General features: G+C 47.1%; 1 protein-coding gene across 1 annotated transcript in view; it reads left to right on the plus strand.

Moving 5' to 3' along the window:
- Positions 1-434: 434 nt before the first annotated feature.
- Positions 435-23,664, plus strand: part of ANKRD28 (ankyrin repeat domain 28) — a 497,286-nt gene continuing 474,056 nt past the window's right edge. Inside the window, exon 1 of the mRNA XM_063921942.1 lies at positions 435-920. Within this exon, the coding sequence (XP_063778012.1) occupies positions 894-920 (27 nt within the window). The 5' untranslated portion in view covers positions 435-893. The remainder of the gene's footprint in view (positions 921-23,664) is intronic.

The following is a 23,664-nucleotide window of genomic DNA, read 5'->3' on the forward strand; positions in this document are numbered from 1 at the left end:
GTTACAATTAAGCTAGCCCAAAGCCCGTGTAACACATATGCCTCATCTGTGAGAGCAGCCCTAAGGGAAGTCTCAAATTGATCAGGAAACCGGTGTATAATGAGAACAGTTTCAGGTGATGGAAAAGCCCTAGGAACATCGCTGAAAGTTGCCAGCCAGCCCCTGCCTGCTGTCAGTGCGCCATTACCGCAGAGAGAAGCCGGCGGCGTTTGCTCTCCCCCAAGTGTCGCCGCTGAGCTTACTTCCTGCCAGGAAACACGGGCAACTCGGGTGCAGACCAGGGAGGGGCCAGATGCGATATTTGCATACAGGTGCGTGTCACATGACTGACAGGCGGTACCTGTGATCAGCTCTCACGCCCCGCCCCTCCGCTGCGGCCTGGAGGCGGGGATGTGACGCGTTACAGTGACGTTGGTGGCCGTGTGCCGCACAAGCCCCGCCCAGTCCCGCTTAACCTCTTCTTCCTGTTTCTACTTTCCGTTACCGGGATGTGCGTGTATGAGTCGGTGTAACCACGCATAGCACAGCGGCCGCCGCCGGCCGGGAGACTAATAATAAAATACCCGCGTACCACGGCGCCCGCACTGCCGGCCGGAGGCGGGATAGTCAGGCGCCTCTCACCCACCTCCCACCTTGCTCCGTCTCAGTGACGTAGGACGAGCGGCGGCCAATCAGCGCCCTGGCGGACTAGGGTTTGGCGGCGGCGGCCGTGGCTGTGCGCTGTGTGAGGAAGGAAACGGTACAGCGAGCAGGAGGCGGAGTGCGCACTGCCCCCCCACCCCACCGCTCACCCCGCGGGCACAGGCCGCCCTCACCCTCCCCGGAGCCTGGAGGAGCTGCATGCAGGGGGCGGAGGAGGAGGAATCCTGACCCCCGTCACCGCTCTGCGCACCATGGTGTTCCTCAAGCTGCGGGAGCAGGTGAGAGAGGGGCGGCCCCGGTTACCCGCTGTGTATCGTACTGTCACCCTGGGCCCTGCACTCAGCGTGCACTGTCACCCTGCTGTCCCGCCTTCTGCACTGCTGCTCACCTGTGTGTCCATGTGTGTCACCCGCCTGTCACGTACTGGCCACATGTGTGTCTACATATATGTTTCGTCCGCCTGTCACGTACTGACCTCATACGTTCTATCTATCTATCTATCTATCTATCTATCTATCTATCTATCTATCCTGTCAGATGTAGTACTGTCCAAATGTATGTATTTAGTGTTGCATACAGTCCATACGTGTGCTATTTATGTGCTTGTCAAATTCTGGTTGTGTGTGTACATATGTGTCATCTGCCTGTCACGTACTGACCATAAATGTGATATATGTATGTGCATCTGTACATATGTTTTATATGCCTGTCACATGCAATACTGATGTGTGTACGTGTGTCGTCTGCCTGTCCTACTATGTACTATGTGTACATTTCTGTATAATCTGCCTATCAAAAACTGTTTGTGTATATGTCATTTGCCTGTCACATACTATACACACATGTCATTGTCACATACATCTGTATGTACAGTACATATATAAAGCGTGTGCCTATCATGCGCTGTATACGTATGCTTTAAGTGTTTGTACATATATGTATCGGCTGTTTGCCACATATTGGACATACAAACATCATTCATATGCTCCTTCATTATTTACTGACTCAATCCATGCACATTACATTGGTAATTATTTTGCACCCTGGTATTCCTTGTGTTCATATAATATCCATACATCCATCCTTACATGATCCATCTGTCACTGCTCATACTCTACCCGTTTGTTTCTTGTGTGTGTAAAATATCTGTCTGAAACTGTCAGTGTGTGTACTCGTATATAAATATTACATCTATTGCACATACTGTTTGTCTAATATATATTACACCAGTGGTTCTCAAACTGTGCGGCTTGACACTTGCAGGGGTTCCTCAGGTTGGTGAACCAGAACCACTTCAAACTATTTGTCAATGTACAGTAATACGCAAAACTAGTGCTTATGGCTGCCAATCATAAAATATGTGGACAAGCAGAAGCAAATCTTATCCCTCACCACATATTTGAACCTAAAGGTCCCCATATACTTATGCACCTTCTCCAAGGGGAGAAGTCGCATAGGATTCACTTGAGCTTCCCAGGCTGCCGGATCGTATACAATACATTGTAAGCGGTCCTTTTGCATACAATGTATCGTATGCTATCCCAGCCAAGGCTTTGGGATCCGACAAATGTACAGTGCAGCCCTTACGATCTGTGACTCCGATCCGATGAGCACGGGACCGCGGATCGGAATCTGAGGTAAAACACCTGCGATTTGCCAATTTTCATCTGATTTCTCAACCCGGTCCCCAAGTGTCTGTGCACCATAAGGATGACATATAAACATAATTTACTTAATTTTTATTTCTCTATCGTCCTAAGTGGATGCTGGGGTTCCTGAAAGGACCATGGGGAATAGCGGCTCCGCAGGAGACAGGGCACAAAAAAGTAAAGCTTTTACCAGATCAGGTGGTGTGCACTGGCTCCTCCCCCTATGACCCTCCTCCAGACTCCAGTTAGATTTTGTGCCCGAACGAGAAGGGTGCAATCTAGGTGGCTCTCCTAAAGAGCTGCTTAGAGAAAGTTTAGCTTAGGTTTTTTACTTTACAGTGAGTCCTGCTGGCAACAGGATCACTGCAACGAGGGACTTAGGGGAGAAGTAGTGAACTCACCTGCGTGCAGAGTGGATTTGCTGCTTGGCTACTGGACACTAGCTCCAGAGGGACGATCACAGGTACAGCCTGGATGGTCACCGGAGCCGCGCCGCCGGCCCCCTTGCAGACGCTGAAGAGAGAAGAGGTCCAAAATCGGCGGCTGAAGACTCCTGAGTCTTCATAAAGGTAGCGCACAGCACTGCAGCTGTGCGCCATTTTCCTCTCAGCACACTTCACACAACAGTCACTGAGGGTGCAGAGCGCTGGGGGGGGCGCTCTGAGAGGCAAATAAAAACCTTATTAGAGGCAAAAAATACCTCACATATAGCCCACAGAGGCTATATGGAGATATTTAACCCCTGCCTAACTTCAAAAATAGCGGGAGACGAGCCCGCCGAAAAAGGGGCGGGGCCTATCTCCTCAGCACACAGCGCCATTTTCTCTCACAGAAAAGCTGGAGAGAAGGCTCCCAGGCTCTCCCCTGCACTGCACTACAGAAACAGGGTTAAAACAGAGAGGGGGGGCACTGATTTTGGCGATATTGTATATATATAAAAGATGCTATAAGGGAGAAACACTTATATAAGGTTGTCCCTATATAATTATAGCGTTTTTGGTGTGTGCTGGCAGACTCTCCCTCTGTCTCCCCAAAGGGCTAGTGGGTCCTGTCCTCTGTCAGAGCATTCCCGGTGTGTGTGCTGTGTGTCGGTACGTGTGTGTCGACATGTATGAGGACGATGTTGGTGAGGAGGCGGAGAAATTGCCTGTAATGGTGATGTCACTCTCTAGGGAGTCGACACCGGAATGGATGGCTTATTTAGAGAATTACGTGAGAATGTCAACACGCTGCAAGGTCGGTTGACGACATGAGACGGCCGACAATCTATTAGGACCGGTCCAGGCGTCTCAGAAACACCGTCAGGGGTTTTAAAAACGCCCATTTACCTCAGTCGGTCGACACAGACACAGACACGGACACTGAATACAGTGTCGACGGTGAATAAACAAACGTATTTCTCATTAGGGCCACACGTTAAGGGCAATGAAGGAGGTGTTACGTGTTTCTGATACTACAAGTACCACAAGAAAGGGTATTATGTGGGAGTGAAAAAACTACCTGTAGTTTTTCCTGAATCAGATAAAATAAAATGAAGTGTGTGATGATGCGTAGGGTTACCCCGATAGCAAATATTGGCGTTATACCCTTTCCCGACAGAAATTAGGGTACGTTGGGAAACACCCCTTAGGGTGATAAGGCGCTCACACGCTTATCAAGTGGCGTTACCGTCTCCAGATACGGCCGCCCTCAAGGAGCCAGCTGATAGGAAGCTGGAAAAATATCCTAAAAAGTATATACACACATACGGTGGTTATACTGCGACCAGCGATCGCCATCAGCCTGGAGATGCAGTGCTGGGTTGGCTTGGTCGGATTCCCTGACTGAAAATATTTTATTCATGTAGAGCATTTAATAGGATGCATTCTATATATATGTATGTGAGATGCACAGAGGGATATTTGCTCTCTGGCATCAAGATAAGTGCGTTGTCCATATCTCCCAGAAGATGTCAGGGACACGACAGTGGTCAGGTGATACAGATCCCATACGGCAGATGGAAGTATTGCTGTATAAAGGGAAGGAGTTATTTGGGGGTCGGTCCATCGGACCTGGGGACCACAGCAACAGCTGGGAAATCCAACCTTTTTTACCCCAAGTTACATCTCAGCTAAAAAAGACACCGTCTTTTCAGCCTCAATCTTTCCTTTCCCATGAGGGCATGCAGGCAAAAGGCCAGTCATATCTGCCCAGACATAGAGGTAAGGGAAGTAGACTGCAGCAGGCAGCCCTTTCCCAGGAAAAGAAGCCCTCCACCGCGTCTGCCAAGTCCTCAGCATGACGCTGGGGCCGTGCAAGCGGACTCAAGGTGGGGGGGTAGTCTCAAGAGTCTCAGGGCGCAGTGGGATCACTCGCAAGTTGACCCCTAGATCGTACGAGTATTATCCCAGGGGTAAAGATTGGAGAGTCGAGACATCTTCTCCTCGCAGGTTCCTGAAGTCTGCTTTACCAACGGCTCCCTCCGACAGGGAGGCAGCATTGGAAACAATTCACAAGCTGTATATCCAGCAGGTGATAATCAAAGTACCCCTCCTACGACAAGGAAAAGGGTATTATTTTTCCACACTATATTGTGGTACTGAAGCCAGACGGCTTGGTGACACATAGTCTAAATCTAAAATGTTTTGAACACTTACATAAAAGGTTCAAATCGAGATAAAGTCACTCAGAGCAGTGATAGCGAACCGGAAAAAAGGGGACTATATGGTGTCCCTGGACATCAAGGATTACCTCCATGTCCAAAATTTGTCCTTCTCATCAAGGGTACCTCTGGTTCGTGGTACAGAACTGTCAATATCAGTTTCAGACGATGCCGTTTGAATTATCCACGGCACCCCGGGCCTTTTTACCAAGGTAATGGCCGAAAAGATGTTTCTTCAAAGAAAAAAGGCATCTAAATTATCCCTTACTTGCACGACCTAAAAAGGGCAAGTTCCAGAGAACAGTTGGAGGTCGGAAGAGCACTATCTAAAGTAGTTCTTCGACGGCACGACTGGATTCTAAATATTCCAAGAATCGCAGCTGTTTTCCGACGATACGTCTGCTGTTCCTAGGGATGATTCTGGACACGGTTCAGAAAAAGGTTTTTCTTCCCGAGGAAAAAGCCAAGGAGTTATCCGACCTGTCAGGAACCTCCTAAAACCAGGAAAGGTGTCTGTACATCAATGCACAAGAGTCCTGGGAAAAATGGTGGCTTTTTACGAAGCAATTCCATTCGGCAGATTCCATGCAAGAATTTTCCAAAGGGATCTGTTGGACAAATGGTCAGGGTCGCATCCTCAGATGCACCTGCGAATAACCCTGTCGCCAAGGACAAGGGTATATCTTCTGTGGTGGTTGCAAAAGGCTCATCTATTGGAGGGCCGCAGATTCGGCATACAGGATTTGATCCTGGTGACCACGGACGCCAGCCTGAGAGGTTGGGGAGCAGTCACACAAGGAAGAAACTTCCAGGGGGTATGGACGAACCTGGAAAAGTCTATTCACATAAACATTCTGGTACTAAGAGCAATCTAAAATGCTCTAAGCCAGGCGGAACCACTCCTGCAAGGAAAACCGGTGTTGATTCAGTCGGACAACATCACAGCGGTCGCCCATGTAAACAGACAGGGCGGCACAAGAAGCAGGAGTGCAATGGCAGAAGCTGCCAAGATTCTTCGCTGGGCGGAGAATCACGTAATAGCACTGTCAGCAGTGTTCTTCCCGGGCGTGGACAACTGGGAAGCAGACTTCCTCAGCAGACACGATATACACCCGGGAGAGGGGGGTCTTCATCCAGAAGTCTTCCACATGCTAATAAACTGTTGGGAAAGACCAATGGTAGACATGATGGCGTCTCGCCTCAACAAGAAACTGGACAAGTATTGCGCCAGGTCAAGAGATCCACAGGCAATAGCTGTGGACGCACTGGTAACACCTTGGGTGTACAAATCAGTATATGTGTTTCCTCCTCTGCCTCTCATACCAAAGGTATTGAAGATTATACGGTGAGGAGGAGTAAGAAATACTAGTGGCTCCGGATTGGCCAAGAAGGACTTGGTACCCGGAACTTCAAGAGTTGGTCACGGACGACCCGTGCCCTCTACTTCTGAGAAGGGACCTGCTACAACAGGGTCCCTGTCTCTTTCAAGACTTACCGCGGCTGCGTTTGACGGCATGGCGGTTGAACGCCAGATCCTAAAAGGGAAAGGCATTCCAGAAGAAGTCATTCCTACCTTGATTAAGGCAAGGAAGGAAGTCACCGCGAAACATTATCACCGCATTTGGCGAAAATATGTCGCGTGGTGCGAGGATCGGAGTGTTCCGACGGAGGAATTTCAACTGGGTCGTTTCCTACATTTCCTACAATCAGGATTGTCTAGGGGTCTCAAATTGAGATCTATTAAGGTTCAAATTTCGGCCCTGTCAATATTCTTCCAAAAAGAATTGGCCTCAGTTCCTGAGGTACAGACTTTTGTTAAAGGAGTACTGCATATACAGCCTCCTGTGGTGCCTCCGGTGGCACCGTGGGATCTAAATGTAGTTTTAGATTTCCTCAAATCCCATTGGTTTGAACCATTGAAAAAGGTGGATTTTAAATATCTCACATGGAAAGTGACTATGTTACTGGCCCTGGCTTCCGCCAGGAGAGTATCTGAATTGGCGGCTTTATCTTATAAAAGCCCTTATCTAATCTTCCATTCGGATAGGGCAGAACTGAGGACTCGTCCGCATTTTCTCCCTAAGGTGGTATCAGCGTTTCACCTGAACCAACCTATTGTGGTGCCTGCGGCCACTGGCGACTTGGAGGACTCCAAGTTGTTGGACGTTGTCAGAGCCTTAAAAATATACATTTCAAGGACGGCTGAAGTCAGAAAATCTGACTCGCTGTTGATACTATATGCACCCAACAAGTTGGGTGCCCCTGCTTCTAAGCAGACGATTGCTCGTTGGATTTGTAACACAATTCAACTTGCTCATTCTGTGGCAGGCCTGCCACAGCCTAAATCTGTTAAGGCCCATTCCACAAGGAAGGTGGGCTCATCTTGGGCGGCTGCCCGAGGGGTCTCGGCATTACAATTCTGCCGAGCAGCTACGTGGTCGGGGGAAAACACGTTTGTAAAATTCTACAAATTTGATACCCTGGCAAAAGAGGACTTGGAATTCTCTCATTCGGTGCTGCAGAGTCATCCGCACTCTCCCGCCCGTTTGGGAGCTTTGGTATAATCCCCATGGTCCTTTCAGGAACCCCAGCATCCACTTAGGACGATAGAGAAAATAAGAATTTACTTACCGATAATTCTATTTCTCGGAGTCCGTAGTGGATGCTGGGCGCCCATCCCAAGTGCGGATTATCTGCAATACTGTACATAGTTATTGTTAACAAATTCGGGTTATATTGTTAAGGAGCCATCTTTAAGAGGCTCTTTCTGTTATCATACTGTTAACTGGGTTTAGATCACAAGTTGTACGGTGTGATTGGTGTGGCTGGTATGAGTCTTACCCGGGATTCAAATTGCCTCCCTTATTGTGTACGCTCGTCCGGGCACAGTACCTAACTGGAGTCTGGAGGAGGGTCATAGGGGGAGGAGCCAGTGCACACCACCTGATCTGGTAAAAGCTTTACTTTTTTGTGCCCTGTCTCCTGCGGAGCCGCTATTCCCCATGGTCCTTTCAGGAACCCCAGCATCCACTACGGACTCCGAGAAATAGAATTATCGGTAAGTAAATTCTTATTTTTTTTTTTACCCTAAATTTCTCAGTAAGAAACTTGGTCCTCGGGTGCTATGAGAAAAATTCTGATGCTGTAGTGTGCCGTGATTCAAAAAAGTTTGGGAACCACTGTATTACACACTAATGTTCTCCATAGTCCCACCATTTAATGTTAACATTTACATTTGGCCTATTGAATAGATATGTCTAAGTTATAAGATGGCATTACATGTTGTACAATGGATACTATAACCAGAATTATTCTGTTGGTGTAAAGAGCCGCTCTCTTTCTAAGAAAGTAGTGCCCAATCTGTTGTGAAGAGAGTTATTGCTTCTAAGGCCGTTCGGTTAGGTACAGTAGCAACATTAAAGTGGGATTTTTGCCCTGTCATGTGGATGTGCTCAGGCCAGTCTATTCACTCCATTCACAAAGTCATTTTAGTGATTGCAGTTGTATATAAGAGTATTACGATTTTGACTATATAGTCAAAATCGTAAGAACATAGTGCATATCGCACTTTTTTTAAAGTCGAAGTGAGATGGTCGAAAAGGTTTTCGACAAAAGCACGTGGATCGGCAGCTATTCCGCCGATCCACGTGCTTTTCGACAAGTCGAATAGGTCAGAACCCCTTCCGACCTAAAAAAGCCGAAAACTGGCGTCTTTTCGACAGACGGCAGCTTTCGACGTCTTCTGAATATACCCCTAAGTGTTGCATAGTAGGGCTGGTTTTGCTGTCGAAATCTCTCATGTATTTTACGACAGCAATTAATGATATCAAGCAGTGTATTTTTATTTTTATCTGTTTGGATACATAAACATAACATGGAATGTATTCTGCTTGTGTTTATATAAAAATATTTACCATTACTTGCTTTATTTATTACTGCCACAGCTCTGTATATGTCATCTAGTTGTGTAAGGTTTCACTGAGTGCTTCTTAATTCTCTTATGCAATCCACCTTATATGTATTGGCCACATAATACTGGTTCCTACATATATGGTTTGCTTGTGGCCTAACAGGTGCATTTCCACTCTAGGACAACAGAGCACCCGAGTTCAGGCTCTTTGATATATGCATGATTTCCATGCCAGTAACTCCCTTTCAGACCTGCCTGACTGCTTTCACCTCCATTATTTACTAACTTGATCCATGCACATTACATTGGTTTATATTTAGCTTTTCTACAATCCAGCAGTACTCTCTAGTGGAAGCTGTTTCCGAATTTGGATAGTCTAATGTTGTGTGTTGGTACATATTACTTGTAATGCTTTGCTGACTTTTCTGCTAATGAGTCTATAATAAAGTGGTGGCATGTGTACCAGCCTGTGTAATTGTTGTACAGCTACTGTATTTAGTATTTCTTTTTATCTTGCAGCTATTCACATTGTGAAGTGGTATAACATTTTTGCAGGGCGATTTTAAATGTTGTTTTTGGCTGCCCATCAGAGCAATTTAATGGTTGCTCAGATCGGGCGCTCATTGCTTTATACACACCCAAATAGATTTGGTTTAGCCGCGAATAGAGGCTAATCCCGTGTAATGTTCTGGGTGGGGCGCCTAAACCACGGAGTTTGAACACACTACTTTTCGCCCTTCACGAGGCTGCTCGATGAAATGTCACCCACCTCGGCTAACAGGTGTCTAAATGGAGCAACAATTGAATTGCTTCCTTTTGAACCCCATATTGGTAGCTGCGGTGTAAAGCAATTGAATCGCCCCCTTTGATTTTTGGAATTGCTTTTGGTTTTGTTTACTCATTTAACCTGCAAAAGATTATTGGACCTCTTATAACAATGTTTCCCAAACTGTCCTCGTAGCCCTCTTGCATTCAAGGTTGCACACATATGATTAAACCAGTTGTGACCGGATGCGCCCGTGCCAGGCGATCACATTAGTTTTGGGGTCTCATAGGACGACCTTGGCCAATAGGGAATTGACCAGGCTCTGCATCGGGCTAGCAGTGGGTGGAGCTTGGAGACGCTGGGCTCACTCCAGGACAGATTGAGAACGGGATTGCATTTGTTGAATTCCTTATGGTCGCAAGATGAAGGCAGTTGTCTGGAGGCAAGATGTTTATTGCTCATTCTTAAAAAAGATCCTTCCTCTTTTGTAAGGGGGATACCGCATACAAGATGTTACAAGATATCACAGAAAATGTACACATTCTGAGGCTCGCAGTCCTATTTTTTTTTATCACCCTAGCACAGGAGGTAGTTCTGCCCTGTTGTCTTTACTCAGTCAAGTTAAGTGCATGAGTCGTGCATGCCTTGTGCACTTGTAACATATGTGGTCATTCAGATCTGATTGCTGCTGTGCGTTTTTGCACAGCGGGCGATCAGTCCTAACAGCGCATGCCTATCAGCCGTAGTGCACACGCGCGTCGGACAGCTACAACTGGTTTCGCTGGTCAGCGACGGGATTGTGCGAAGGATCCATTTGCACGGGCATACGCAAGGTGATTGACAGGAAGAGGCCGTTTGTGGGTGGCAACTGACTGTTTACAGGGAGTGTCCAGGTTGGTTTCGCATTCACACCCGTGATTTCCATGTGTGTGTGTGTGTGTAAATGGTATAACATGTTTCATGGATATCCTTGATTGAGCACAGTTGACTTAATTAGAACTTCACTCAATTTAATTTAATAATCGGTGCTCAAGCATGGATGTTCTGAAAACCTGGACTGTTAGGAAACCTGTGTGTTAACCACTTTAAAATTTTTTTTTTTTTTTTTACAGAAAGACCCCCAAATTGTCTTAAGTGAAGAGTACATTTAAGAAAAATATTTTAAAGCTATTGTTAGAATGTGCTCCTTTGCTTTCTTGCTTATAGGATACTGTAAAATTGACACTCCCTCCCCCGTTTCCATAGACCCACAGTGGCATTACTCAACCACCAGTGTTCATAGGTTCCCATCTTCTGCGGTAGTGATGCTGGTGAAGGCATCGCAGTATGGAATGCAACAGTATTATGAAAAATCTGCTGGCTGCGATGGTGCCAGTTAATTGTTAAATCCTGGACTATGAAAAATGTGTTTCCGAAACACTGTACTAGACAATTACTGGGGCTTATGTTTAAAGATCTGTCGCATGAACTATGCTTATAGCAGCAATGTACCATAGTGGGTTTTTTATTCTTTAAGTGGCAAGTACCTTTTTTAAGTATATTTCTTAGTCTTTCTACTTCACAAACTCTCAGCATGTTGTGGTGGCAAAGCTGGGAGGAAATCACAGTGCAGACTGAGCTCAGAGGGGCATGCTTAAGCTTCTCTGCTCTGTAGATAATGGGGGGAATTCAAATGTTTGAAAAGTCGGTTGGTTTTCTGTTTTTTTCTGTCTGTTAGGAAAAAACTGACAGCCAACTGACTTTTCAAACAATTGAATATCACCCAATGTGTCATGATGCTGTGATGAAACTGCAAAATTATCTCTCATAAATAATCTTAAATCAAAGAAAAAAGTTAATTACCAAGCTTCTCCTTATAGCCTGCCACAGTGATTTGAAATAAAAAGACAAAGGTGGCGATTCTGTTTTGCCCCCTGCTGGGTGTATATATGAATAGACACATGATGAAGCAATTCAGTTGATTTTCCGTTTGAGCGCCCATTAGTATTGACTTGCCTAAAAGCATAGAGTTTGACTCTGCAAAGCGGCTAACCCTTCTAAAGAAGTGGTTAGAGCACTAAAACCGCCATTTGGCTGCCCAAACAACGGACTTTGCACACATTTCTTCTCTTACCTCAGTAGGCTGGGAGAAGTAATGCCCCCCCCCCTGCGTCCAAATGGAGCAAAAACAGTACTGCTCCCACGGACGCCCATTAATGTAGATGTCAAGTGGTAGGCACCCATAGCATTTGAATTGTCTCCTACAAATATTTTCATGGGATTGCTGCTTTACTTTTAATCTTAAATTGTTTTCCTCCTTCAGATTAAATTGTCTTGAACATGGCTTTTGTAATGTTACTAAAATATTATTTTATATTATTTACTACCTAATAATGCAGTTATGAAACTCTTTGCCCTCGGAAATGGCACATATCTTTGCTCTAGATGATATTTTCTTATATTCAGTTGGCACAGCCAACTTTTCCTATAGTCAACGAAAGGACTCTTAACTTAAAAGAGGTGTGCAGTAAGTTTCTGGATGCTCAAAAAGTATTACTTACAAAGTGAACACTACCATTTTTCAAAGTATTCGCCAGAGAAGTCTATGCAATGTTTTATGCGTTTAAACCACTTGGTGAAGCAGCTGGACCAGTCTGAAGCAGGTATGTCTTCTACAGTTGTGTCCTCTTACATCTTTGCTCCATGCGCTACAAGTCACGTTACACATAACGCGCGAGTGCCATGTGACTCTGTAGCGCTGAGTGTCTTTGTTTTGCGTCTTTTGAATGAAAATGCACCGTAAACACAATTTAATGCAATAGGATGCACAAGCGGCTTCTGCTGATTAAAATGATATGCAGCATGCCTATATTCTGTGTGTGACTACGACTGTATTTGCATACAAAATGCTATGCTACAGTGTTTTCCTGGAAAGCCGTAACGTTTCATTTCGAATGTAGATAGAGCAGCTATTACACACAGAATTTCTTTTACGTCCTAGAGGATGCTGGGGACTCCGTAAGGACCATGGGGTATAGACGGGCTCCGCAGGAGACATGGGCACTATAAAGAACTTTTAGTATGGGTGTGCACTGGCTCCTCCCTCTATGCCCCTCCTCCAGACCTCAGTTAGATTTTGTGCCCAGAGGAGATAGGGTGTATTACAGAGGAGCTCTACAGAGTTTCTCTAATTAAAGAATTTTGTTAGTTTTTTTATTTTCAGGGAGCACTGCTGGCAACAGGCTCCCTGCCTCGTGGGAATGAGAGAGAAGCAGACCTACTTAAGTGATAGGCTCTGCTTCTTAGGCTACTGGACACCATTAGCTCCAGAGGGAGTCGGAACGCTGGTCTCATCCCGCCGTTCGTCCCGGAGCCGCGCCGCCGTCCTCCTCGCAGAGCCAGAAGATAGAAGCCGGGTGAGTATAAGAACAAAAGAAGACTTCAAGGCGGCAGAAGACTTCAGATCTTCATTGAGGTAAGCCATTGCTCCCACACACTACACACGCAGTACATCACTGATGGGTGCAGGGCGCAGGGGGGGCGCCCTGGGCAGCAATAAACCTCCGGACTGGCATTTCAGGGCGCATTAGGCTGCTGGGCAGTAAATTTAGAGATCCCCCGCCATATTTTTGAAAATTACAGTGGGACCGAAGCCCGCCGCTGGAGGGGGCGGAGCTTGATCCCTCAGCACTAACAGCGCCATTTTCTTCACAGAACGCTGCAGAGAAGCTGGCTCCCAGGACTCTCCCCTGCTGAACTCGGTGACAGAGGGCTGGAAAAGAGGGGGTGGGGGCATTTTCAAGGCGCAGTGAGTGCATTACACATTGATTGGTGATAAAAGCGCTATCTGGGTTATTTTCCAGTATCTGTAGGCGCTGGTTGTGTGCTGGCATACTCTCTCTCTCTCTCTCTCTCTCTCTCTCTCTCTCTCTCTCTCTCTCTCTCTCTCTCTCTCTCTCTCTCCAAAGGGCCTTATTGGGGAATTGTCCCCTTATAGATATATCCCCGTGTGGGGGTGTCGGTACGTGCGTGTCGGCATGTCTGAGGCGGAAGGCTCGTCCAAGGAGGAGGGGGAGCGAGTGGTGTGTCTCCGTTGGCAACGCCGACTCATGAATGGATGGACATGTGGCATATGTTAAATGCAAGTGTGGCCTCATTACATAAGAGACCGGACCTGGCAGAGTCCAGGGAAAAAACTGGGGGTCAATCCACGGATTGGGCTGGGTCACAGGGCCCGTCGGAGTCTCAAAAACGTCCCCTATCCCAAATAGCTGACACTGATACCGACACGGATTCTGATTCCAGTGTTGATTATGATGATGCAAGATTGCACCCAAGGGTGGCAAAGGGTATTCAGTGTATGATTATTGCAGTGAAAGAGGTTTTGCATATCACAGATGACCCCTCTGTCCCTAACACGAGGGTGCGCATGTATAAGGAGAAGAAACCTGAGGTAATCTTTCCCCCTTCTCATGAGCTGAACGAGTTGTTTGAAAAAGCTAGGGAAACTCCAGATAAAAAACTGCAGATTCCCAAAAGGATTCTTATGGCATATCCTTTCCCTGCTCAGGACAGGGTGCGTTGGGAATCCTCTCCCAGGGTGGACAAGGCTTTAACGCACCTGTCCAAGAAGGTGGCGCTACCGTCTCCGGACACGGCAGCCCTCAAGGATCCTGCTGATCGCAGACAGGAGACTACTTTAAAGTCTATTTATGCGCATACAGGTGTTTTGCTCAGACCGGCAATAGCATCGGCATGGGTATGTAGCGCAGTTGCAGCATGGACAGATACCTTGTAAGAGGGCCTTGATACCCTAGACAGGGATACCGTTTTATTAACAGCCCACATTAAAGACGCAGTCTTATTTATGAGGGACGCGCAAAGAGACGTTGGGCTGCTGGGTTCCAGAGCCAATGCGATGGCTATTTCTGCGAGGCGAGCTCTATGGACCCGCCAATGGACGGGTGATGCAGACTCCAAGAAACACATATGGAGGTTTTACCTTACAAAGGTGAAGTGTTGTTGGGGAGGGGCTCGCGGACCTGGTTGCCACAGCTACCGCGGGTAAATCTACATTTTTACCTTTTGTTCCCCAACAGCAAAAGAAAACTCCACAATCCTCTTTCCTTGCCAGAGGTAAGGGTAAAGGGAAAAGAACACCTGCGTTGGCTAGCTCCCAGGAGCAAAAGTCCTCCCCGGCTTCTACAAAATCCACCGCATGACGCTGGGGCTCCCCTAAGGGAGTCCGCACCGGTGGGGGCACGTCTTCGACTTTTCAGCCAAATCTGTATTCTTTCAGAAGTGGATCCTTGGGCAATCGAAATTGTTTCCCAGGGCTACAAGCTGGAATTCGAAGAGGTGCCCCCCCGCCGATTTTTCAAGTCGGCCTTGCCATCTTCACCACCGGAAAGGGAGGTGGTGTTAGCTGCAATTCAAAAGCTGTGTCAACAGCAAGTGGTGGTCAAGGTTCCCCTGGTTCAACAGGGAAAAGGGTATTATTCAACCCTGTTTGTGGTCCCGAAGCCGGATGGTTCGGTCAGACCCATTTTAAATCTGAAATCCCTAAACCTGTACTTAAAAAAAAGTTCAAATTCAAGATGGAATCGCTCCGAGCGGTCATATCCAGCCTGGAAGGGGGGGATTTTATGGTGTCACTAGACATAAAGGATGCATACCTTCATGTCCCCATATACCCTCCTCATCAGGAATACCTGATATTCGCTGTACAGGACTGTCATTACCAGTTTCAGACGTTGCCGTTTGGGCTTTCCACGGCCCCGAGGACTTTCACCAAGGTAATGGCAGAGATGATGGTGCTCCTGCGCAGGCAGGGAGTCACAATTATCCCATACTTGGACCATCTCCTGATAAAGGCGAGATCGAGAGACAAACTGCTGGAGAGCGTGTCGCTCTCCTTGAAAGTGCTCCAACAGCACGGTTGGTTTCTCAATCTGCCAAAGTCACAATTGGTTCCAACGACTCGGCTATCGTTCCTAGGCATGATTCTGGATACGGAACAAAAGAGGGTTTTTCTCCCGATGGAAAAAGCCCAGGAACTCCAGAACATGGTCATAGACCTGTTAAAACCGAAAAGAGTGTCAGCCATCAATGCACTCGAGTACTGGGAAAAATGGTGGCAACCTACGAGGCCATCCCCTTCGGCAGGTTTCATGCGAGGACATTTCAGTGGGACCTTCTGGACAAGTTGTCCGGGTCCCATCTTCAAATTCATCAGAAAATAAGCCTGTCCCCCAGGGCCAGGGTGTCTCTTCTGTGGTGGCTGCAGAGTGCTCACCTTCTAGAGGGTCGCAGGTTCGGCATTCAAGACTGGGTTCTGGTGACCACGGACGCGAGCCTCCGAGGATGGGGAGCAGTCACACAGGGAAGAAATTTTCAGGGACTATGGTCAAGCCAGCAGGCTTGTCTACACATCAACATACTGGAGTTGAGGGCCATATACAACGGCCTACGACAAGCGAAGAATCTTCTTTATGGCCTCCCGGTTCTGATTCAATTAGACAACGTCACAGCCGTGGCTCATGTAAACCGCCAAGGTGGGACAAGGAGCATAGTGGCGATGGCGGAAGCCACCAGGATTCTTCGCTGGGCGGATAATCACGTAAGCGCTCTGTCAGCTGTCTTCATTCCGGGAGTGGACAACTGGGAAGCAGATTTCCTCAGCAGACACGATCTCCATCCAGGAGAGTGGGGACTTCATCAAGAAGTTTTTGCAGAGATAACAAGTCGTTGAGGAATTCCTCAAATAGACATGATGGCGTCACGCCTCAACACGAAGCTTCGACGGTTTTGCGCCAGGTCACTGGACCCTCAGGCAGTAGCAGTAGACGCCCTAGTGACACCATGGGTGTTTCAGTCGGTCTATGTGTTTCCTCCTCTTCCCCTCATCTCAAAAATTTTGAGACTCATAAGGCAAAGGAGAGTGCAGGCAATACTCATTGTTCCAGATTGGCCTCGAAGGGCCTGGTACTCAGATCTTCAGGAAATTGTCACAGAAGATCCGTGGCCTCTTCCTCTCAGAGAGGACCTGTTACAGCAGGGGCCATGTGTGTTCCAAGAATTACCGCGGTTACGTTTGACGGCATGGCGGTTGAGCACCGAATCCTAGCTGAAAAAGGTATTTTGGAGGAAGTCATCCCTACTCTACTAAAGGCTAGAAAAGAGGTGACGGCAAAGCATTATCGCCGTATTTGGAGGAAATAAATGTTTCTTGGTGTGAAGCCAAGAATGCTCCTACGGAGGATTTCCATCTGGGCCGATTTCTTCACTTTTTACAGACAGGAGTGGATATGGGCTTGAAGTTAGGCTCCATTAAGGTACAGATTTCGGCCTTATCTATCTTCTTTCAGAGGGAATTAGCTTCTCTCCCAGAAGTCCAAACGTTTGTGAAGGGAGTGCTGCACATCCAGCCCCCAGTGGTACCGTGGGACCTTAACGTGGTTTTAAACTTTCTGAAATCTCACTGGTTTGAACCTCTTCAAACAGTTGAATTAAAATTTCTCACGTGGAAGGTGGTCATGTTATTGGCTTTGGCATCTGCAAGGCGGGTGTCCGAATTGCCGGCCTTGTCCCACAAGACCCCCTATTTGATTTTCCATGTGGATAGAGCGGAGTTGAGGACACGTCCTCAATTTTTGCCTAAGATGGTTTCTTCTTTTCACATGAACCAACCTATTGTGGTGCCTGTGGTTACGGGGGACTGGGAGGACTCCAAGTCCCTGGATGTGGTCAGAGCCTTAAAGATTTATGTAGTCAGGACGGCTAGGATTAGGAAAACAGAGGCTCTGTTTGTCCTGTATGCAGCTAACAAGGTTGGCGCTCCTGCTTCTAAGCAGAGTATTGCTCGCTGGATCTGTAACACGATTCAGCAGGCTCATTCTACGGCTGGATTGCCGTTACCAAATTCTGTAAAGGCCCATTCCACTAGGAAGGTGGGCTCTTCTTGGGCGGCTGCCCGTGGCGTCTCGGCTTTACAGCTTTGCCGAGCAGCAACTTGGTCGGGTTCAAACACTTTTTTGCTAAATTCTACAAGTTTGACACCCTGGCTGAGGAGGACCTTGCGTTTGCTTAGTCGGTACTGCAGAGTCATCCGCACTCTCTCGCCCGGTTTGGAGCTTTGGTATAAACCCTATGGTCCTTACGCATCCTCTAGGACGTAAGAGAAAATAAGATTTTAAACCTATCGGTAAATCTTTTTCTCCTAGTGCGTAGAGGATGCTGGGCGCCCGTCCCAGTGCGGCCTAAAGCTGCAAGACTTGTATATAGTTGTTGCTTTCATAAGGGTTATGTTGCAGTTGGAATCGGTCTTTGACTGATGCTGTGTTTTGTTCATACTGTTGACTGGTTGTGTATATTCCAGGTTATATGGTATGGTTGGTGTGGGCTGGTATGAGTCTTGCCCTTAGGTTAACAAAATCCTTTCCTCATATTGTCCATCTCCTCTGGGCACAGTTCTCTAACTGAGGTCTGGAGGAGGGGCATAGAGGGAGGAGCCAGTGCACACCCATACTGAAAGTTCTTTATAGTGCCCTTGTCTCCTGCGGAGCCCGTCTATACCCCTTGGTCCTTACGGAGTCCCCAGCATCCTCTACGGATTAGGAGAAAAAGATTTACCGGTAGGTTTAAAATCTTATTATGTGCATGCTGCAAATCATTTTAATCAGCAGAAGCTGCTTGTGCATTTTCAAGCAAAAGACGCAAAAAAAAAAGACGTTCCGTGCTGCTGAGTCCCGCCATGCTGGGCTGTTTAGCGTGACTGCAGCAAGGATGTAAGAGTACACCTGTACATGCTGGATGAAGGTCTCAACTGCGGCTTCTGGGGACTCAAAATTAATCTCATGCTTGATTTGTGGAAACACGAAGTTGCATAGGGCCATGTCTGGCCTGTACGGTGGATGACCAGGATGACCAAGCTCCTGGATGTGTTCATGGGCCAGAAAATCCTACCACTTTTCTGGACTTGTGGGCAGGTGCATTGTTGTGATGGAGAAGAGCACCATGAGCACGAGCTTTTGGTCAGTACCTAGAAATGTCTTCCAGCCCTTGCGGCAGGCATTGGTTGACGTACTAGTCCCAGGTGACGGTGGGCTAGTGCAGTGGTTCTCAACTTCAGTCCTCAAGTACCCCGAACAGTTCATGTTTTCCAGGTCACCTAGCAGTTGAACAGGTGTATTCGTTACTCACTGACACATTATAAAAGATCCACAGGTGGAGCAAATTATTTCACTTGCAATCCTGTGAGGAGACCTGGAAAACATGAACTGTTGGGGGTACTTGAGGACCGAGGTTGAGAACCACTGCGCTAGTGCACGAGTGGTACGGTAACCACATGACCAGTCTTTGCAACAAATACAGCCACCATCTGCTTAGCCACACTGCTTATGTTGGAACTTCTGTGGCAGCGTACCTCCAACTGGGATCCACTGGGCCAACTGTGGGTTTGGTCTGAGTCGAAACTGTAGAATCAGGAGTCAACGCCATTGATGATCTCCCAGACAGAGTTTGAGTTACCACCATCAAAGCTGGCCAGCATGTAGCGGCACTAAGTCACCAAAATTCTGCAAACCACCCCACTCAAACACAGTGGTTCGAGCCAGTGCTTCCTTCCCAAAAGCAGCTCTTACTCTGTCAAAATTCTCCAGCTATTGCAGGCTACTCTTGTAGTCGTAGAAGATCATGGCTCTCCAGTGCCTACTCTTGAGCTCTATATCGAGTTAGTGAAGGAAGTGAACATGCTGACTTCTTCAGTGTGCAGTGATGCTTATATACGGTTCTGAGTCTTGACATTTCACAAGAACTTTAGTTAGAGATTTTAGTTCACATTGCAGACAGTCTGATTGTGTCTACTGTACCGATGCACTGCGCATCTTGAAACTTACTGCACGTCCCTTGTATTTAGCAGAAGCTGCTGGAGGGCACATACAAACCTATAAATCAGTCATCCAAAGGTGGACATCCTGCTTAATTGAGTGCTGAAAACATATCTTCTGGTACTATTAGGATAGCCATTGATAGACAAATGAAAACCATTATGTAACCTTGGCAAACAGTTTGGTAGAGCGTCCAGAAAATTAGTACAACTCTCTTCATTAACCTCTGTTATGTTTGATGCCAGCTCTCTGGAATAGGCAAATGGACATTTTTATTAAAAAAATACGTTCATATTAATGTAAAGAAGGTAGAATTTTACTGTGTTTTTTCATACAGAATCCCTAAGTAAAGTGTATTTAGGAGCTGCTTATTGTAGTACTCTGCAAATCCCAGGAGCCAGGTAGCCTATGTGTTGAATAATATACAGCTTAACTTTTATGGGTTATTTCCTGAATTGTGTTTTATTATCTATACCCCTGGCTTATTGCCTGCTTTAATATTTATGGTGGACAGACCTAATGGCTCACTTTGGCTAGTAAGTAAACTGACTTGTTTGCACCAATTCGTCTTTACATTATTATTAAAAAATTGAACCGTCTTTACAGAATACATTTGAAGGTTTATACTAAGGATCAGTTTTGCACATCTAACCCCCTCCCCCCATTCTAGCCTGAAGCATTTTCTAAATATCTGTCTAACTTGATATCAGTGTGCTATATACCATACATAGTGGGCTCGATTCAATTCAGAGAAGATTGAACAGCGCCAGGAACGAGCTCACAGGGCTATTCAGTTCAGTTAAATGTTATGCTGGAGTTGAGGATTTCTGCTCGCACCCCACTGATACCCCTTTCACACCGCAGCTTGTACCCGGTAATTTGCCATTTTTACTGGCTTCCTAAACAGTTCGAGCTGCGATGTGAAAGGGTCACCTTCAATTTACTGTTTACAAAATACCGGTATTTTGAAATGGTAAAAAAAGCAGGGTCCTACCCGTTTCAGACCCGTTTAATTGTGCAGTGTGAAAGGGTCTGAAATGGTATTTGCAAGCCCCAGAAGGTGATAGGCTGTCTCCATGTGTGATCTCGCCAGGCAGAAGCAGGAAATAAACATTTAAAATGACAACCACTGTTTTGTATGGGTGAAACGGGTTCAGTGTGAAAGGTACCAAAACGGTAATGAAATGGTAATATACTGGTTACAACATGCGATGTGAAGGGGGGTTAACTGCTCAGACCCGTTTTAAGAACCGTTTAAAGAACCGTTTCAAAAGCAGGTTTTGGGATGTGAAAGCAGCATTAGGGTGCAAGCAGAAATCCGACAAAACTTCTAGTGTGATGCTGTTTTCTGCCCTTAGCCAGAACCAGCATCTTGCATGGCACTTAAGTGGGAGAATGCCAGTTCTCGTGACTAAACGGGTAGCAGTTGATTTACTGGCGGGCACAATACTGACTGTCCTAATCCTGACAGCCATTGACCGACAGTCTAAATACCAACATTCATTATACCAACATGTCCAAAATGCAGACATGCATTTTTAAGGAAGTTTTGCCCCAAAACAGACTTGTTCATACTTTACCATTCCAGTGGACCTGGAGGGGGAATATAATAGTGTGCAGAGTGCAGCGAGGCACCGTGCACGAAGCATGGCGTGCGCAGCCATGCCAGTTGAAAGGTTACACTTAGAAGGTGTCCATGTCGACATAGGTTGACATGGACACAACCCCCCCCCCCCAAAAAAAACAAAACACCTCATGTCTGTACTTTGACATGTCATTTCAAATGTTGGTATGTTGACCGTGTCGGTATTTTGACTGTAGGTCAGTGGCTGTCTGGATTATGACCGTTGGTAAATCATACTGAACCCGACTAAACACCATGTTTAAGGCCCAAAAAATTGGATTTTTCGTCATAACAGAGCTCTGAATTGAATCTCTCCGGGAGCTCCTTCCTGGCCCTGTTCAATTTGCGCTAAATTGAATCAAACCCATATATGGCATCATTAAGCCTGTATTGTACATATGCACTTTGTCCTACTGTGCTTGTGCTTTTGTATGCACATTGTGTAGTCCTTCGTGCCGCTTGTGGCGCCCTACCAGGAAAGCACTATAATAATATAGAGCTCTTAACTGGCTGTAGGTACTGTCATTTTCAGTGGGTTTGAACTGCGTAATGCAGCTAGAAATGACTGCCACCTCCCTGAGGATGGCCGTAGCATCAGTAGCTGTAAGTACTATATGTGCTCTCTCCACCTCCAGAGCACAGTGCAGCTACTGTTCATGTTACTAAATACGGAGTCTGACTGTGTTATTTTCCTCCTATGAAGCATACACATTTTCTGTGTGCAAATTGCTAGGCTAAAGGCACCATGTTAAATTCTTGAAAATGTAATTTCTCTGACGTCCTAGTGGATGCTGGGGACTCCGTAAGGACCATGGGGAATAGACTGCTCCGCAGGAGACTGGGCACATCTAAAGAAAGATTTAGGACTATCTGGTGTGCACTGGCTCCTCCCCCTATGACCCTCCTCCAAGCCTCAGTTGGATTTCTGTGCCCGGCCGAGCTGGATGCACACTAGGGGCTCTCCTGAGCTCCTAGAAAGAAAGTATAGTTTAGGTTTTTTATTTTACAGTGAGACCTGCTGGCAACAGGCTCACTGCAGGTTCCAGACGCTGCCGTTTGGGTTATCCACGGCACCGAGGGTCTTTACCAAGGTAATGGCCGTAATGATGATACTCCTTCGCAAGAAGGGAGTTTTAATTATCCCGTACTTGGACGATCTCCTGATAAAGGCGAGGTCCCAGAAACAGTTGGTAGTGGGGGTAGCACTTTCTCATGAAGTGCTACAACAGCACGGCTGGATTCTCAATATTCCAAAGTCACAGCTGGTCCCGACGACACGTCTTCTGTTCCTGGGAATGATTCTGGACACAGACCAGAAAAAAGTTTCTTCCAGTGGAAAAAGCCGAGGAGTTGTCATCTCTAGTCAGAGACCTCCTAAAACCGGGACAGGTGTCTGTACATCAATGCACACGAGTCCTGGGAAAAATGGTAGCTTCGTACGAAGCAATTCCATTCGGAAGGTTCCACGCAAGGACTTTCCAGTGGGACCTGTTGGACAAATGGTCCGGGTCCCATCTCCAGATGCAACAGCGGATAACCCTGTCGGCAAGGACCAGGGTGTCGCTGCTGTGGTGGCTGCAGAGAGCTCATCTACTAGAGGGCCGCAGATTCGGAATACAGGACTGGGTCCTGGTGACCACGGATGCCAGCCTTCGGGGCTGGGGTGCAGTCACACAGGGAAGAAATTTCCAAGGACTGTGGTCAAATCAGGAGAATTCGCTACACATAAATATTCTGGAGCTAAGGGCCATTTACAATGCCCTAAGCCAAGCAAGGCCCCTGCTTCAGAACCAACCGGTACTGATCCAATCAGACAACATCACGGCGGGCACCCATGTAAACAGACAGGGCGGCACAAGAAGCAGGAGGGCAATGGCAGAAGCCACAAGGATTCTCCGATGGGCGGAAAATCATGTGTTAGCACTGACAGCAGTGTTTATTCCGGGAGTGGACAACTGGGAAGCAGACTTCCTCAGCAGGCACGACCTCCACCCGGGAGAATGGGGACTTCATCCAGAAGTCTTCCAAATGCTGGTAAACCGTTGGGAAAGACCACAGGTGGACATGATGGCGTCCCGCCTCAACAAAAAGCTAAAAAGATATTGCGCCAGGTCAAGGGACCCTCAGGCGATCGCTGTGGACGCTCTAGTAACACCGTGGGTGTACCAGTCGGTTTATGTGTTTCCTCCTCGGTCTCTCATTCCCAAGGTACTGAGAATAATACGAAGGCGAGGAGTGAAAACTATACTCGTGGTTCCGGACTGGCCAAGAAGAGCTTGGTACCCGGAACTTTAAGAGATGCTTTCAGAGGACCCTTGGCCTCTGCCGCTCAGACAAGACCTGCTGCAGCAGGGGCCCTGTCTGTTCCAAGACTTACCGCGGCTACGTTTGACGGCATGGCGGTTGAACACCGGATCCTGAAGGAAAAGGGCATTCCGGAGGAAGTCATCCCTACCCTGATCAAAGCCAGGAAGGATGTCACCGCAAAACATTATCACCGCATTTGGCGGAAATATGTTGCTTGGTGTGAGGCCAGGAAGGCCACAACGGAGGAATTTCAACTGGG

Source organism: Pseudophryne corroboree, chromosome 5, assembly GCF_028390025.1.
Source record: "Pseudophryne corroboree isolate aPseCor3 chromosome 5, aPseCor3.hap2, whole genome shotgun sequence".
NCBI classification, from domain to species: domain Eukaryota; kingdom Metazoa; phylum Chordata; class Amphibia; order Anura; family Myobatrachidae; genus Pseudophryne; species Pseudophryne corroboree.